We start from the raw sequence: 17,148 nt of genomic DNA on the forward strand, positions 1-17,148 counted from the left end.
TAGACCAGTGGTTCTCAACATGGGGGTCGCAAAAGGATTTCAGTGGGTCCCAAGATGATATGGAGAGTAATAAATCAATTTATTGTCAAAATAAAATCAAACATTAGACATAAGGCTTGTAGTGAAGTCTACTTTTTGTGTTTGGGAATCGCAACCATAAAAGAGGTTGATAACTACTGATCCAGACAACCAGCACATGGTGTTGAAGACACACCGTTTACTCTGAATCATAGTCCATGGGAGAGTTCACCTCTAACGGTTTTGTCTCACTGAACCGCACAGTTTTGATCGCACACTTAGTAAAGAATAGATAATTTTTGTGGTTCTAACCGTACTTTGCAGGCAGAGATTTTTTGAAACGTGTTGTAGAGTTGTCTTTTCTTTAGGCACATTACATCAGCAGCTCCCTCACTTCTAACAACTTCACTAAGATCTGTAGCCACTCTCCTCCTCCTCCTCCTCCTCCTCCTCCTCCTCCTTTTTTCTTCCCAATTTCATGAAGCACTTTTCTCTTTTTCCCCATCTTGCAGCGAAACGTTTTTGAATTCAAAACGCTCCTCGGTGAACTCCGAAGCGTGCAGAGGTGCAAACTTTGTGAGTGGCATCATCTTTCATGTACCCCTTGTTCTTGACACTTTGGAACAAGGGGGTAAATCAAAAATTTCTCTCCAGCAGATCTTTTGCCCGGGTCCCATGCTCGCACGCACACGCACGCACACACACACGCACACACACACACACACACACCAGCTTCATTAGCATACATCAAGCTTCCCAACGTCGTGACAAACCTTTTCAGGGCTTGTTCCTTTTCTGCTGGCAGCTGTCAAAAACACCAGCCATGTGACGGTACCAAACGCATGGGAAAGTCACAACCACAATCTAAAGACTATATATAGATGAAACGTTGTCATTTTAAGATGTCTGTGAGAGGGGGGGGGGGACACGACTGCCGCTTCTCCCCCGTCTTCAAAAACGGCACAGAAACTCATCAGGAACAAAGCCTCATTTTAAAGCAAGATGTGCAGATGAAGCCTGATTTTCCCCCCTCAGAAAGTCCTTTCTTTGGAGAATCCTATTGCAATTTTCCCACATATGTTTTTTTGTTTTCCTTCCTTCTCATTCTCGGTTGAAGTCCGTCAATGACCAAACGCTCGCAGTCATTTTGATCAGTGCGATACTTCTAAAGCGCGTCGGTCTTTACTGCGGGAGCAAGGTGTTTTCGTGTTGTCAGAAAAGAACACGTCTTTGCTCTACGAGTTGCTAAAAGACTGGAAAATATCTATATGTGTTGTGAAGAAGTCTGAGGACTGAATTCCCAGACAGAATCACTATTGGCTTCGTTCTTTCTTTCTTACATATAGTTTTGCATCAGAGAAAAGTCCTCCCACACACATTTCATCGTAAACGCAGTCGAAGTTACTATGGCAGCGACGTGAGGCGCAAAATGTTTTAGTTTAGCGACTTAAACAAGCCGTATGTACGCTTTTCTTTGGTGAACTCGTATGTGTTTCTCTTGTATGACTTTGAGTGCTCAAACCAGTTGGTCCTGATTCAAGTGGATTCAGTCTGGGATGGCAGGTGTTTTGGTACTAATATCAATATCAGATTGTTTTCCCGGGTATCAGTATTGGCGATAGTACGATATGTATTACCGATTATGATACAATAATGATATTTATAAGAGAATAGAATGTAGTTTTCAATCCAAAATAATTGTAGTTGCTTTCATGTTAGCTTGTGGTCTTATTCTAGCTCTGATATTGATCAAGATTGTTCTTAATCTGTCCTGTTTAAGATATGTTTTGTAGCAATACTTATTCAAAGAGTATTTAGTATCTGATTTTTGATCGTTTTGGCAATCCCATTCGGCCCGATGTGTTTTTTAAGTTGCCTCGGTGTCTTTGTGCAACGAGTAATTCCCAGTTTGTCATCAGTGAATCCGATCTTTTTAAACAGAGAGTAAAAGTGGAAATTGAGGAGAAATCAAACAATACGGCTTTAAACATGCAATTATTTATTTCCCAGATAAATCGATAATGTAATTACAAAAGTGAAAAGACGATTTGTGAACTTTGCTTCAACTAAACATCAATTTGTGGGCCTTGCTTGCTATAGACTTTGAAATATTGATTGTTTAACGACCACAGAGGCAAGACATATACTGGATATTGAATCGGCTGATTTTTCTTTCAATTGAATCTCTTAAATTGTCCTTATTGTCCCCAACGTAGCACCCATAGGAGCCGGGCTGCACTTCGATCGCCTCAATAGGAACAAAATCTCAGGAAAAGGATGTATGTCGGATCTGCTGCCACTTTCAATCAGCTGAAATACTCCCGTGTACATTCTGCAGTCTTCCCCGCTGGTCTGTGCGTCCTGGTGATTTGGCCTAATGTATGGGAGGCAAAACGGAGTCGCCGCAAAGGAGCTTGTAATTTAGGTCTGAGCGGATCTCTCATTGCCGCGGCGACTGCACCATACAGGAACCAAGAATGCAACGCTAAGGATCTAGTGTTTTGAAGAATCAAGTCTTGTGTTCAAAGCGGTTGGTAAGGGATGTGTTTATTCAACCATTGTTTATTGCTTTGGTCTGAGTTAGCCCAGTGTGTTTTGTCTTGGCCTGCCATCTTGTTATGACTACAAAAGATGCTATAGATAGACCTTTTGAAAATTGGTCCCATTTTTTAACCTCCGGACAATGAAATTAAAGCCCCGTCAATGATGTTTTTGCCACTTGTTTGAAAACGCTACTCTGAAATTAGCTTTAAGCCTGTCGCGCAGGCTATAAAGGACATGGATTCTTGAGTTTTTGTCCAAACATCTTTTAAACAAACAGGGCAGGAGTCTTAAAAAGGGAAAATTGGCAACAAAAAAAAAGTGGTGGCTGGCTAGTCGTCAGCAAGCTGTGCTGAGACAAAGTGAGCTGCTCCATGTTGGGATGGTTTATACTGGAGCTGGCTTTGAAGTGCTTCCCAATCCTCTTTCATTGTGCCCAGGAAGATTAATTAGCTAAAGGCAGAACAATCAGTTAAATCCACAACAGGAAAATTATTTTTAGGAAAACCAGTCGTCCCCCCCCCCCTTTCCCCCTCACTTCAGTCAAGCTTCAAAGGCCGGACTGATGAAGAGGTGGAGATTTGAGCGTTCGCTGGACAACTGTTGGCCCTTTCTGTCAAACACATTATGGGGCTTCAGATGCCTCAGCTCTCCCTTGGTTACACTTTCCAGTTTGTGCCCACAATCTGACGCCAGCGACTTTTCACATCCCCCAATCTACTCCTTATATCATTAGTTTAAAAAAAAAAAATACAGTTGAACTCTGTATGCAGCTAGTTTCCCAGTTAGTAATTAGTATTTTCCCAGTTATCTGTAATTACTCTCACAATGTCCAACTCAATTGTAAACACAAAACAATAGTGCAGCTTTAATCTTACCATGTGGTGTAAGCTCATTTGTTTTCCGTATCAATATTTGTTCAAATGAGTATCAAGTATTGATACTAGTTTTAGTATCAATTAATATTTGATTTGAAATACTTTAGACAACATCTATAGCACATTTCGGATGGTATTATATGCTATTATTTTACATTCAAAGGTACCAAAATAGCATATGAACAATTGCATACTTGTTTAAATTGTATGATTAATGCTCTGGCACATATTTTAGTTCATTTTGTTCCCAGAGGGTTGTTTATTTTCACATTGTCTGTTTTCACTCCCAAACAAACAAACTAAGATCTCACACAAATCAGGAATATTTGCATGGAAATTAAATATAATAGTTTTAATGATAAGCAAGATCAGAAACAGAAGGGATTTATTGCCATTATCAATTCACAAACTAAGAACTTGCTTTGGCATTAAGTTGCAACATTCAACAATGAATAGCAATAGTAGCAAAATATATAAAATAGGGAATGCATACGATTTAGTATTTGCAAATAAAATAAAATGGTCTTGGTCTGAATATACATACACAAGACACACATTATTATATATATTATTTGTTCATAGTCTCAAAATATAGGGCAGTCAGCTGAAGTTATTTCTACATCTTCCAAATGTTGTAAATGCTTGCTTACAAGAGCCTCTGTGTGCCCAACCATGTGTCTGTGGCTAAAACGGGGGTTGCGCTAACCAAAAACCCTTTTCAAGTTCTATAATCAGACTTGGGTTTTAGTGCAGTGTAATTTAGCCCCAGACAGACTTCCTCTCGGTCCTCCCTAGTGGAGCTAGCACGACTAGCTTATGAGCTGCTGCCTTGTTTGATGCATCGTGTCCTCCGTGGAGGCCCTGCGGTCTCCCAAAGCCGGCAGTGACAAACACCGAGCCGTGCATTGTGTCAGGCGTGGCTCTGACCGGGAGCAGCCAGTAGGGGGAGCCGTGCTGAGTCAGAGCACTGTGCCAGCCTGTGGACCCCCTGTGGAGATGTGAAGAGGCTGTGAAGTGAGGGAATACTCCGGAGCTGTGAATAAAGAGCCCGGGATACCCACTGTCTGGCAGCTCTAATAAACACGTGCATTCAGACGCCTCGGCCCAAGTGCGCGTCAATTACAATCATGTTTTGCCTGATTAGTCATATCATTAATAAGACTTTATTAACCTCTTCACTTGTGTCCCTGTATCCACTCAGTTCAACGCACATCGTGGTTAAAACGTGTGATGTGTAATAACTGAGTGTCACAGCGTCGACAGTATTGACAGTAGTTTAAATTGCGTGGTATTTACATTTGTACGTTGTTTTGCAGGTGACGGCAGTACACCAGGAGTACGAGGGGAGAATCAAAGGCTTGATGCCGTTTGAGCTCAGACAAGAACTAGAAGACACAATTATGTCACTCAAATCGCAGGTACGTTTCAGATGGAATAAGAATGACGCGATTGGTTAAAAAAACATCAAGAATTGGTTTAAACGGTGTAAACAAAGATGATTCTGTACACGTAGAAATAAAGTGTAAATAAATACATTCCACTTCCTAATTACTAGACATATACAATACATTTTTACTGCTTTACTTTAGATTTGGGAGCAACACTGGCTCGTGATCCCACACTAGATCATGTTTCTCAAAAATGCATTCTGGCAGGACATGTGTATGAAATATATTTTTGGAGAAAGGTATAGGGTTATCTTCATATCTTTAAGAGCCATGTGACCACATTTCACTGGCTCTCCGTGTGTACTTTACCAGCGTGAGGTGCCAAATGAAATGCTAGACTGTTCTCCCCCACTGGAAGGAATTTACCCTGGGCAGTGGTGTGCGCCGGTCCCAGAACAATACTGATTCTTTTGGGAGCCGCGATTATTCTGCCAGTCTGGAGATGTAGATTCAGACTTGGTTTATTTTCACTTGGACCAAAGACACTTCATAAATAAACTCGCACTTCGTTGCTGAACTAAAGCGATGGTCCGTCCTTGTGTTGAATCGCAGTAACCTCTGCTAACCTACCTCATAATGTGCCCTCTGTCCCCTGGAGCCCTAACCCTAGTGCCCTAAAGTGCTGACCCAGGCCCCTGCTGCCCTGACCTCTGCTCTCAACAAGCAGTCTATTCTTCCACTTCGCTCTCTCCGTCTGACCTTGTCCACTCCAAAGCCTCTCCTGCCTCGAGTCTTTTCTCTATCCTCGGCTGATCTTGTTTCTTTGGCATTGCTCTTTTCTTAATCTCATTGTAATGACCCAGAGAAGGCGCATTAGGAGTTTCTTTGACGCTCTGCTGTGGACTCTGTGTTGCAGGTTAATTTCCTTCAGAAGAGAGCGACTCTGCTGCAGGAAGACCTGGATGCCTGTCACAGCAGGAGGTCAGCCCCATTGTTTGGACTCCATAGGAACCTGTGTGCATGTTTTTGTAGCACGAGAAGCACACTACAGTTATACCTTTGTGAAACTGCATTAGATCATTTGGAAAATTGTGAAATACCTTTTGCAACAGCAGAAAAACAAGCACATCTGTTTTGTCAACTTTTGCATTCTTAAATCTCACTCTAATGCTCAGAAACTTTGCTGTTGCCTGAAAACTGGCCTGGAAATTGAAACAACAGAATTTGTTTATCCGTGAAAACAATCCAATCAAACGTTTGATTGGAATATTTTCCATCTAAATGTTGTTTAGATGGAAAATTAGATTTTGATTATTATCAGCACAATGTCCAATGTGCTTTTTCTGAATATGAACCAGTTAGTACTATGTAGACAAATTTACAGTTAAACATGTGCTGTATTGTAATAAGTTTCTGTATCTTCTTCACAGGTAACACTGAAGCCGTGCGACCCGTCCACATAAATGAAGGACCTTGCCAAAAGTGAGCATTACTGACCGAGCAGCTATTCCCATTTGCCATTTTACATCCTGTTTTGTTGTTATATTTTTATTACTTGAAATATTTATTACCGGCTCATCGTGTCTGTCCTTGTACTTTATGAACTCTTTTTTGAAGTTTGTGTTTGATTTCTTTTCGCTATCAAGCCCTTTTTCAATAAACCACTTTGCATCATTTCTGTTGCCATGTTTTTCATCTTCAAAAAGCATAAGAATTAAGCCATCAATTAGAGGAAGTCACGCTGCTGCCTGTGTTTTCCTTCGACCGCAAGCATGCATGCTAACCCAAGATTAGCTTTGAAACATTCTGCACTGAAGCCCGAGACCTTGAATCACCATCTCCCCTGTTGCTATTAAACGCTGGCCTTTTTGTCCAAGCCCCTATCTGAACTTTAAAGACATGGTTTGTGGTTGGGTTTGATAAAAAGCACCATGAGCCCATTGTTTGAACCTTTTGCCAAACGCTATATTTCTTGGGCCCGGCTTCTCTGCCTCCACCACGACTTTGTGTTTGACCACTTAAAAACCAAAACCGAAGCGTCTAAAATCTGGAATCGGAGAAATGACCACTGCGTATAGTCCGATATCTCCAAAGTGCAGCGGTTTCATGACTCCAGCAACATTTGGCTAACTCGAAGGGGGCTTTTTAATGATCTCTTGCAGGTGAGGAATGCATAGACTTGAATACTGAATACTGATAGATTTAAGAGAATACAATGTCATTCCTGGAAAAAGAACTTCGGAATCCTTTCATTCCCCGAATCAAATGTCAAAGGCCTCAGCGCTTGTTTGTGTTGGGATCGCTTGCTTTAACACCCGCAGTCGATGCACATCCACGTACTTCCCATTGTCCGTGACCTGCCCTGCCGTCTCCAAATGAAATGCTATCCGTCTTTGTATTTATTTGATGTGCGGATACTGCTGCCCGGGCACAGGGAGAATGAGAAGAAGCAGAAAGAGGAGAGGACTGTCAGGGTGACATCTGAGAAACTGGAATTTGGGCTTTCAGCACGAAAAGCCTTTGTAGGGGCTGTTGTTTCTGGACGCGGTGGACTGTTGCAACATAGCAGAGCTGCAGATGCATTCATGTATCTCTCCAGTTGTGTAAATGATTGTTATTGTGAATAGTTAAGCAGCAGTTATGGCTTCAGGGCTTCAAAAAAAAGTATTAAAGGGTTTTATAAATGATGTGTCCTTGGTATGACTTGAAGGTTTCTCGGCACTTGCTCAAGGAATATTCAAAGGCTTTAGTGAGGTTTTTTCATGGCTGTTAACTACTACTTCAATGAATTCAGTGTTTTTAAACCTTTTTGTCATTAAAATAAATCAGGAAGGTCACTACGGGGCCACGGGCAGCATGATTTATATTTGTCTGGATCGATGTTTGGAGGCAGAAGTTTATCGTGTGAAATGGGAGTTTTGTTTAGAGCATAAAGTATTAACCCTGAACTTTGCCATGACACTGACCAAATCCTGCAATTACGAGCTTTGCCAAGTTCTTTGTTAGAGTATATGTACATGCACTAAAACTATGTGACCTATACTGTGCCGTTTATGCCCTGCGTTGGTTCATTTGCACACGCAGACTGGCCCAGCTAAAGTCCTTTAATCTGTGTTATTAGCCTGACATAGTTTCACTCTAATTGATTGTCTACCACCAAAATAACCTCCATAATTGCGCTTGTGTAAATACGAGGCATGAATGTCATTTCCACAAAGCCGACATGGCCCCATTAAGGATCAAAGACGGCGCTTCCTCGCAGTTATCGCCACATCACACGGCGGACCACTGTGTGACAAACCCACTGCGGGCCAAACGGGGCGCTCGCTGCAGCCGCCCGCCTCTGCTGCCAACGGAGATGCAGGGAAATACACGTCGGGGCTGTGGGGATGGATTCGATGCAGTAAAACACGATTCTGCCGTGTTAGTTTTAGTTTAAGTTTTAGTTTTAGTTGTGCAATTTACATTCTACATTACATTGTGTTCATTACATTGCACAGGGCCCAAAAGGAGAAGGCTAAAGCAATAGCTACCCACATACAATTTCATATTTACAGCTGTAAGACTGTTAAGTTTACAACGGAAGATAATTTGTCATATTGCAGATCCTTTGAATTTACATTAATATAGAGTAAAAGTTCAAGTTGACACAAAACCTGGTTCAAACGGACACTAAACCTGAAACCTCTAGTTGAATGTTTATTTACTTTCCACTATGTCGTTGGGACAAGATCTCGTGCCACAAGATTTTGAGAGATAAGATTGTGTGCACATGAGGAAAATGATTGCACCTCGAGAAGCTGCACCTTTCCAAAAATGCATGAAATAAAATAACAAGGTCAAAATTATGAACTGAACCTCATAATGACTTGAAATAGATTACGCCAGAATCTCATCTCGTCTTGTTCTCGTGGACACAATCTCGAGCCTTGTGTCGTGGAAATTGCTCCATCCCTATTATCCACATTCTGGTGGTGATGATGCCGCAGATGCCCTGGGTCACATTGATAGAAGTGTGGCTGTCTGCACTTACCACTCGTCCAACCACCAGCAAACACACACAAACACACACACACAAACACAAACACAAACACAAACACAAACACAAACACAAACACAAACACAAACACAAACACAAACACACACACACACACACACACACACACACACACACACACACACACACACACACACACAAACACAAACACAAACACACACACCACTGTGATGAATAGGCTTGTTGAGTGTTCCACGTTAACCTTCGCCCACACTACCAGCATCCGTCTCTTGTGTTGATATAGCACATGATTTAGTTCACTTTTATGGTCATTACAGGGAATTAACGTTGCGCGCGAGCAATAATTGTCATAGAGTGTAACGTGCAGCCCTTCTTTGTCACAATTCCGAATCTTTCTCTCGTCAACCTCCGCTGACATGTGTGTCGCTGACGTGTGTGTCGCTGCCGTGCGCCTCAGCTCTTGTGACAGCCGTGGATCCTACTGTACGTCCCTGCAGATTGACAAGGCACTGTATGTGAGCTTTTTCTTATAATCACACTACACTCTACTGGAGGTCTGCAATGGATGCCCCCCCCCCCAACCCTCACAAAAATAAATATGTCTGATTCCGAAACCCTCAGTTCCAAAAAGCCTTTACCTCACCCTCTTTTTTCTAAGTATGAAAAATATTCTTCACTTCCTGTGTCTTCCTTGGTATTTATGGCACTGACTTTGTTCTCCTCCCTGTCACTCAAAGAGAGCAGTGAAAAGGATATGCAGCTGGGTGTTAGAAGTGCAAGCGAGTTGGAGGCAAGGCAGACATGGCAAAAAATAAGACGATATAGGGTACGCTTCTGTGGTGAAGTGTGGGGTGAGCAGCGGGACAGAGGACTGTGGTGGAGGTGCTGTAACTTCAGTATTATTCCATTCATTATTTACCATTAGCACCCTCCTTAGTGCCTTTCTGTCTTTACGCAAACCGTGTACGAGCAGATGAGTTGTTTCTATTATTTCGTGGATATTTACTGAGATCGTTGACGCTTAACACGCGTGAATATTTTAGATTGCATGTGTACATCTGTTTATTACGTTTATTATGTCCTTAAAGGCAGTCTATGTACATTTTCTGGTGGAGTGTTTCCCCAGCCTGCTTGTCTCCATGGAGATATTATGTTTCATTGTGTGATTCAAAATAGAGGTTATGCAGATAATTGTCAATGGTAAGTAATGTCATTGTCTCCTGAAAGAGCTCAAAACACGTCCAAAATGTGAACGCGCTGCAACAGACAAATCGATGTTACAACTCTACTTAACATTTACTTTGTATCTGACGTAGAAATAAAGAAAAACATCTAAAGAGTTGTAGAAAAGCAGATGAATAGCCACCATGCTCACATTTATCACTGATCACTAGTTCTGCTTGCCTGACCCGCCACATTCTGTTCGAATGCGTAAGGGTCTGGAATCGGAGTCAAAGCCAATGAAATCGTCTGTAATCCATTTACCGACCAATCCCAGTCGGAGGTTTTAACGCGTCACACTGAAGATACGGAAGTAGCGATTTCCACCCCCGTTCCAAAACATTCAAGATGGCGGAACCGGCTCGTGACCCGGCTCGTGACCCGGCTCGTGACCCGGCTCGTGACCCGGCTCGTGACCCGGCTCGTGACCCGGCTCGTGACCCAGTGTTTACTTCTGCTCTCGCTTCGGTTTGAACAATCAGGAAAGTCCGCTCTACTCGCCGTGATGAACGTGCGTTAGATGCGGTTATACGAAGGGCGTCATCGCGATTCAGGAGACATTTTCTGCGTTCGGGGACGGAGAACGCGGAACACGCCTCGTTGACATGGGCTACGTAATATCGGGTTAAGCGTGTCTCGTTTTTTGCGTCACTTCTGGGTTTATGTGATTGGTTCTGTCTCTGCTCTAAACTCCGCCCTAGAAATTTAACCGCAGCGGTCGAGCCCCAGACCCTCACACAGTTTTAGTAGTTTGCCAAAACGTGTTGGGAATGGCTGGTCAGGCAATAGTTCTACCACCCAGGGGTAAAGTTGGCGCATTTTTCAAACTAAAACGTCAGTGCATAACCTCTTTACTTTGGAAAACATGCATTTTGACTGTGACCGGGATTGCCTCTCCACGGATCAGACCGGTAACTTGGTCTGGTGGCAAGATTTGTCTGGCCTGAAGGCTTAATAACATAGGGCAGTTTTAGCTTGAAATGGAAAGAGAGGGTAGAAACATTCGCCCAATGTTGAGATTGGGTAATGTATATGAAAAGCCATCAGAGATCAGTTTTTGGCTTGTTTCCTCTGTTTTTTTTAAAAAGAATAAGCTAAATGAATGTGCGATAAAGACAGTAGGTAAGTGTTCCTTCTGTACTGTACTTGAAAATAAGTTTTTTTTTTTTTTTACGTGGTAGAAAAGACTTCAAACGAGACACGTTGAACAGAGCAGATCGTCTCTTCGTCAGTCTGAGCGCTCAGTCGGGAGAGAGAGAGGTTAAAGTGCTGGATTAAGGATGAGTGGAGGAGCCCAGGGTTGAAGTTAAGACGGCCCTGTCAAGCATTGCAGAACAGAGGGGTCCGGTCTGAGCGCCTGCATGGTGCTTGAAGGAGCGCGGAGGAAATGAACACTGTTACTGTCAGTGTGGAGTGAGCTTCATGGCGCAAACGAGATTAGACTGTGCATCCGACATTGTTTCTATACATCGCCAGACTTAAAAGTGAAGCGCAAAATGGGATTAAATCGAGGGGGGAAAAAACAATAAATAACCTTCAACGATTCTACCTCCCTCGTCTTTGCTTTATTGAGGTGCCAGCTATTTCATCTGTAATTCCTTTCTCTTCATTGCAGTTCCAACAGCCTATATCTATCTCCCATATGCAGTACTTATGGAAATCATACAAACATGCATTGAGTCCCTGTAAAAATAATACAATTCCTCTATTTCTTGTGTATTGCTACACATTTGCATGATACTTTTGTGTTGATTTGCTTATTTGAACTCCAAACATAACAGAAAGCTGGAATAAAGACATGGATGTTCTTTTTTGGAGTGACAGGAGCAGGATTGTTCAGCAGAGGGACGGTCCATGAAAGGCAGATTGAGACAGTTTGGACATTTGTCGACTTGTTGGTGGTGATTACATTAAAAGGACGTTTTCAGGCAGGAGATCTGGATAAAGACCAAAGAGAGGATTTATGAATGTTTTAAAGGACATGAAGTTAGGTAGTTTGTTAAAAATGGATGCAGATGATGGGAGGTGAAGATGAAGAAAGGGAACAGCTGAAAGTGCATATTCATATTCGCATTTCCAAACAATAAAGACAGTCACAATGAACTGTAAAGACGCAATAAGTGTCATAATAGCTTTCTTCTCTGTACTATTTGACATTGCACGTGATTTGTACTTCACATTACTCAGTACAATCACCCGGTGTGTCAAAAAACTGAATTACCCTCAAGTTGAACCCATCCAGAAAACAAAACGCAAAGACCCCCACGACAAACTTCCTCTCGACTCTTACGCACCACGTCCGACTTCAAAGCCACACGCCACACTTTAACTGCATTCGAGCGCTGACATCTTCTTTTTCTACCACTCCTAAATTCAGCTCGGTGTTGCCATTTGACCCCAGCTCCTCGGAGCCCCTTCTCAACACAGCCCCCTTCAGATGCCATTGTCCCCTCTGTTGTCACCTACTTTGGAGCACTTCCTGTCCCGGCTGCCGCTCGTGCCCCTGGTGTGTACACTCTAAACAGACCTGAAACACTGACCCCTTTTTATCTGTCTTTTGTCTTTCTGTCTGCCCAAGATCACTTCCTCCTTCGTGCCACCGGTCGACAATTGACATTTGCGCTTCCATTCTTTGGTTTCGTTATTATAAACTATACTCTACTTCTAACTTCAGAGGAGTTCCGTCAACATGTTTAAAGTTAAAGGTGCACTGTTTAACTTTTCTGTCTCCATGGAAACCAGCTGATAACGTCACTAGACCAAGTTACAGTTCCGGGGTCTCATTTTACGTGAAATTCTCTGACTAAAACACAAACTTTCTGAAATGCGCTGACTCAAGCGTGAAGCTCTTCCAGCTCATTTCTGACACATGAATGTTTAGAGTTTGCTGCACAGTTTGCTGAGCTAAGTCGCTCTTTTTATCGATCACAAACTTGGCGTGGAAACTCGGGTAAGTGACCTTTTTGTTCGTAAGCACACTTTATAAAATGAGAGGCAAAGCTACAATCTAATGAAAGCAAGACAGATGCATTTATCGTGGAAAATTCCAGGCAAAAGAATATTTTAAAAGCATTATTATCATTACTTTTTATTTACTTCCCTAAAACATTGCCATTTTCTTCACTCCATTTGCCCCCATGAACCAAGCGCCTCATAAAACCTCAGGATATGTGGATAGTTATAATAAATCTTTAGTATATCCAGAATAAGCAATAGTTTAATCCGTATAATATTCGATTTTATAAGATGACTGAACATTGGCTAAAACTAATTGGAACTTGAGTAGTTTTCAACTCATTTTTTACTCTCACGAAAGATTGATTCCACCTCTTTTGAAATGTACAGCTGTAGCATTGATAGATGCTGAGCCTGCTGAGTGCAGTGGCCAGTAGCCGCTGCGACTGTCCAGACTGCCCCCGCCATATAACACTGTCGTAAAACCTTCACCGGCTCTCATAACTGTGCAACTCTGGACTTTTAATCACTTTTGCCACAAGTTTGCTCTAAAACTAGCTCGACTTGTGTATTATCATGCTAAAGAGGCGCTGTAACCATTAACCAAATCAATGAAGTAGCGGGAGATTTACGTTTTACACCTTTGTAGTTATAGTCCCCTTTGTAGTCACTTTGAAATGGACATGGTAAAATTATCTACTTAAAGACACACAACCCACTCACCGTCACCTCGTCCCCCGCGGCGCTCTTTTCAGGGACATTTTTATGGTTCCAGGAGCCATGGACACCTCTGGTCTCCTCCTGAAGGGGCGGCAGGCTGGACTCATGCCAGGACGGGACCTCCAGTGACCCGTGGAGGTGCTGGGAGGATCACAGGACAGACCTTGGCAGGGGGTCAACAGCATCTCCATGGTGATGGTTTCACCCTGGTGTTTTTACTGCAAGGGTCATCTCAGCGCGCTAAAATTAACAAAGATGGAGGGAGAGGATTTTAAATGATTTCCTTTGTCCAAAATGCCTCTTAAATCACCTGCAGGGAGGTTATAAAGAGTCTTTCGGCAAAATCTGTAAAACTTCAGTAATATCAAGTCTCTGGTGGGAGTATCTGTTAGTAAATAATTAAGTTTTGAGCACAAATTAGTTCTGTATCTTAAGTAAATCATAGTTCATTATTGGGTTGATTGGTTGCTGTGTTGCTCGTCCTCAGATGGTTGGAAGAGTGTTTAAGATCAAAAGTGTTTGTAAGGATAAAACAACTTTTCAAGACTTTCAATCGTAACGTTTCCTCTTTAAGTCATAGCTGATGTTTCATGGTGCATATTCGTTTAACCTCCCCTCTTCTGAGCTCAAACTGGTTCCACCGTGTGATGTCGTCAGGGCTTGTTCCCAAATGTGCTTCTCTGCTGTTATAAAGTCCACTCGTGTCACTCCAGACTCATTCCTCAAGAGGCAGCTATTGTTTTAGACGCATTTGAACAGCTTAAGTGAGACATGTGTGTTGTAAAAGCTTCACTTTTCGCACACAGTATAGTACATTCTAGCGTAGTCATGTACAGAGGGATACTTCAGTGGCTACACTTGTTTTATAAAGAGAACTAACTTGAATGTGCTTGTTTTTGGCTCAAGTTCAGTGAGGTTTTCTCAGAGGTTTTGGGTGGGACAAATAGGCTTTAAATCATGAAGAAACTATATAGACACTTTGATTCAGCTTGATGAATAACTATGTTTACATGAGTCATTACATCATTGAAATGCAATGACAGTTATCAGTTGCATCTGGTGTGAGTAATTACAGGTATCTCATTCTGATCGTTCACACACAAAATTACACACAAAACGGAAAACTAATGGTGTAAAAAAATAAATAGAACATTTTTGAGATTAAAAGATTACATTTTGAAGTGTTTTTTAAATGAATTGAACTTTGTCTTCCAAATACAACAGTTACTTTGACACATGATGATGATGATTAGATTTCTCTTGTAAACACACACCAAAAAATCTGATCAAATTATTAAGTTATCTGATTAAGATCAGATTAATTAGGACATTTTGTCGTTGCAACGCAGGTAGATACAGAGGAAAAGGACAGATAACTTATAGGAAGCTTTAAAAAACACTCTTAATAGAAGAACAAAAACTCTTATAAACAAAACTCCTATAGACAAAACCTCTCATTTCTTAATAAGGAATGGAGGGGAAAAATAAAGATAAAATAAAATAAAAACAGCTAGCGTAAGACAAAGTAATACAAATAATGATGGTAAAATAAACACTCTATTTACATCAGTTATATGCACATGAATAGGACATTATTGCGTCTATCTATTATTACTATCTGATTTTCTCTGGCCATGTAAATATACCCACTGTCTGAGGACAACGTTTAACTGATCAAAGTCACAGCTTTTGTGTTTAATTCTTTCAAAACGTGTCCACTAAAGCAACACAGACATTTTAACCATTTCCAGTTGTATCGCTCCAGAATTCCCCTGCACATTGGCTTATTTGAAGGTTCATTATGCAACATTTCTGGCATGTCATCTGCTTACCACTACCAGATAGGTTATTGCCTTGTCTGGAAAGTTTCACAGTATGACTTTACACTTCTTTATCTTGCATTTTTTCAATTAGTTTTTAAAAACATAATACATTCTTACTGCGAGCACCCTCGCCGCTACACAGACCCAACCTGTAACTTGGCCTTGTGGCGTCACCTACTTGTCTCCATGGAGATAGAGTAGATGGCAGTCCCACCACCAAAAAAGTGATCATGTACCTCGACTCCCCACACTCAACATACTCGCCTTAACAGTTTTCAACATGGAAAAACAAATCATTTTCATCGTGTTTATCAGATGTTTTACCTCTACTTTATTACACTATAAGTCCTAATCGATTCCCTTTAATTTCCATTCAAATGACGCGTGCACACAACTGAGAGTTCTCGACAGCCGCAGACATCAGCTTCTCTGTCGCTCAAAATGACAATAATACAGCTTTAATAAGAGAACTTCTTCCTGAGTTTAATACAAACATCTTCATCTTGAGCGTCAGTGACTCGTTTCTGCCACTAGCAGGCGCTGTGGAGTGATGAAAGACATGCGTGTCTTTTGATGCGGCGCTCTTTACTCTTTACTCACTGACGTTGTGACTCAAACAGACCATTCAAAACACGACTATTCACGCGTTCACGGCCAGTACATATAATATTATCTATTCACTTTGCACTGGAGTAAATCGCATGACTTGCATTTGGCCGTGCGCGCTTATAAAGTGGTTATAGTATCGTCGGCGCTTGTCTGATCCTTCCCCGGGACTTTGCGGCTTATGCGGGACCGTAGAAGAGGACGTTTGTCTTTCTAAAGTTTGATGTAGCAACAGTGGGGATTGCGGCGATAACGCTTTTGGGGGCGGCGGATCAGTTACTTCTGACAAACCCCCCCAAAAAAGCCTCGGGGAGTCGGCTCAAGATCCCCAGTCTTTGATAAGGTCCTCGCAGCCACAGCGGCAACTTCGCGTTCGGGGGCTGGAAAACAAGCACAAACACCACGCAAAAAAATCCAACAACCACTCAGAACACTCTAAAACACATCGTCGTCTGTGATTCTCAGTGTCGGATTGTCGTTTTTGATTTATTTTGATTTCCCCCCCCCGCCGCGCGCACGCCGCAATTGTGTTTTATGCAGCTTCCGGGACCCCGGCAGTTGGCTCCGTCGCTTTGAAGTGCGCTGCTCGAGCCGCTCCGTTCAGTCGGTGTCGGAGTCGCCTGCAGGAGAGAACCGCCGTGCAGCATGGCAGCCTGAAACCGCTGGGAGGAGACGGCAGAAGGGAGGAGGCAGTTTTTCTCTCTCTCCCCACCTCCACGAACCTCTCTCTCGGCTGCGTTTTTCCCTGTCACCGCGCATCTACTTTGCCCAAACCCGGAGCAGGACTTTATCTTCACCGTGGACGCGATCGGCGGCGGATTATGTGCGCGTTTTGTGGATAAAGGCGCCCGGAGTGTGTGTTTAGAAGTCGCAGATCGATGGTAAGTTGGGAGAAGAGTGCCGTGTGTCTCCTCCACTCTGGTCCCCCCCCCCTCCTCCTCCTGGTTGTGGAGCCGCCTTTGATGTGCTCCACTCTCCGC

At 42.5% G+C, this 17,148-nt stretch overlaps 1 protein-coding gene across 1 annotated transcript in view; it reads left to right on the forward strand.

Annotated features, from left to right (window-relative positions):
- cep112 (centrosomal protein 112) overlaps positions 1-17,148 on the forward strand; it is a 114,346-nt gene that overhangs the window by 96,131 nt on the left and 1,067 nt on the right. Inside the window, exons 24-26 of the mRNA XM_072443372.1 lie at positions 4,754-4,855; positions 5,742-5,806; positions 6,256-6,307. Of these exons, the coding sequence (XP_072299473.1) occupies positions 4,754-4,855; positions 5,742-5,806; positions 6,256-6,259 (171 nt within the window). The 3' untranslated portion in view covers positions 6,260-6,307. The remainder of the gene's footprint in view (positions 1-4,753; positions 4,856-5,741; positions 5,807-6,255; positions 6,308-17,148) is intronic.

This window comes from Eucyclogobius newberryi, unplaced genomic scaffold, assembly GCF_026437365.1.
Source record: "Eucyclogobius newberryi isolate DKJ021-1_F unplaced genomic scaffold, fEucNew1.0.hap1 SCAF_13, whole genome shotgun sequence".
Lineage (NCBI taxonomy): Eukaryota > Metazoa > Chordata > Actinopteri > Gobiiformes > Gobiidae > Eucyclogobius > Eucyclogobius newberryi.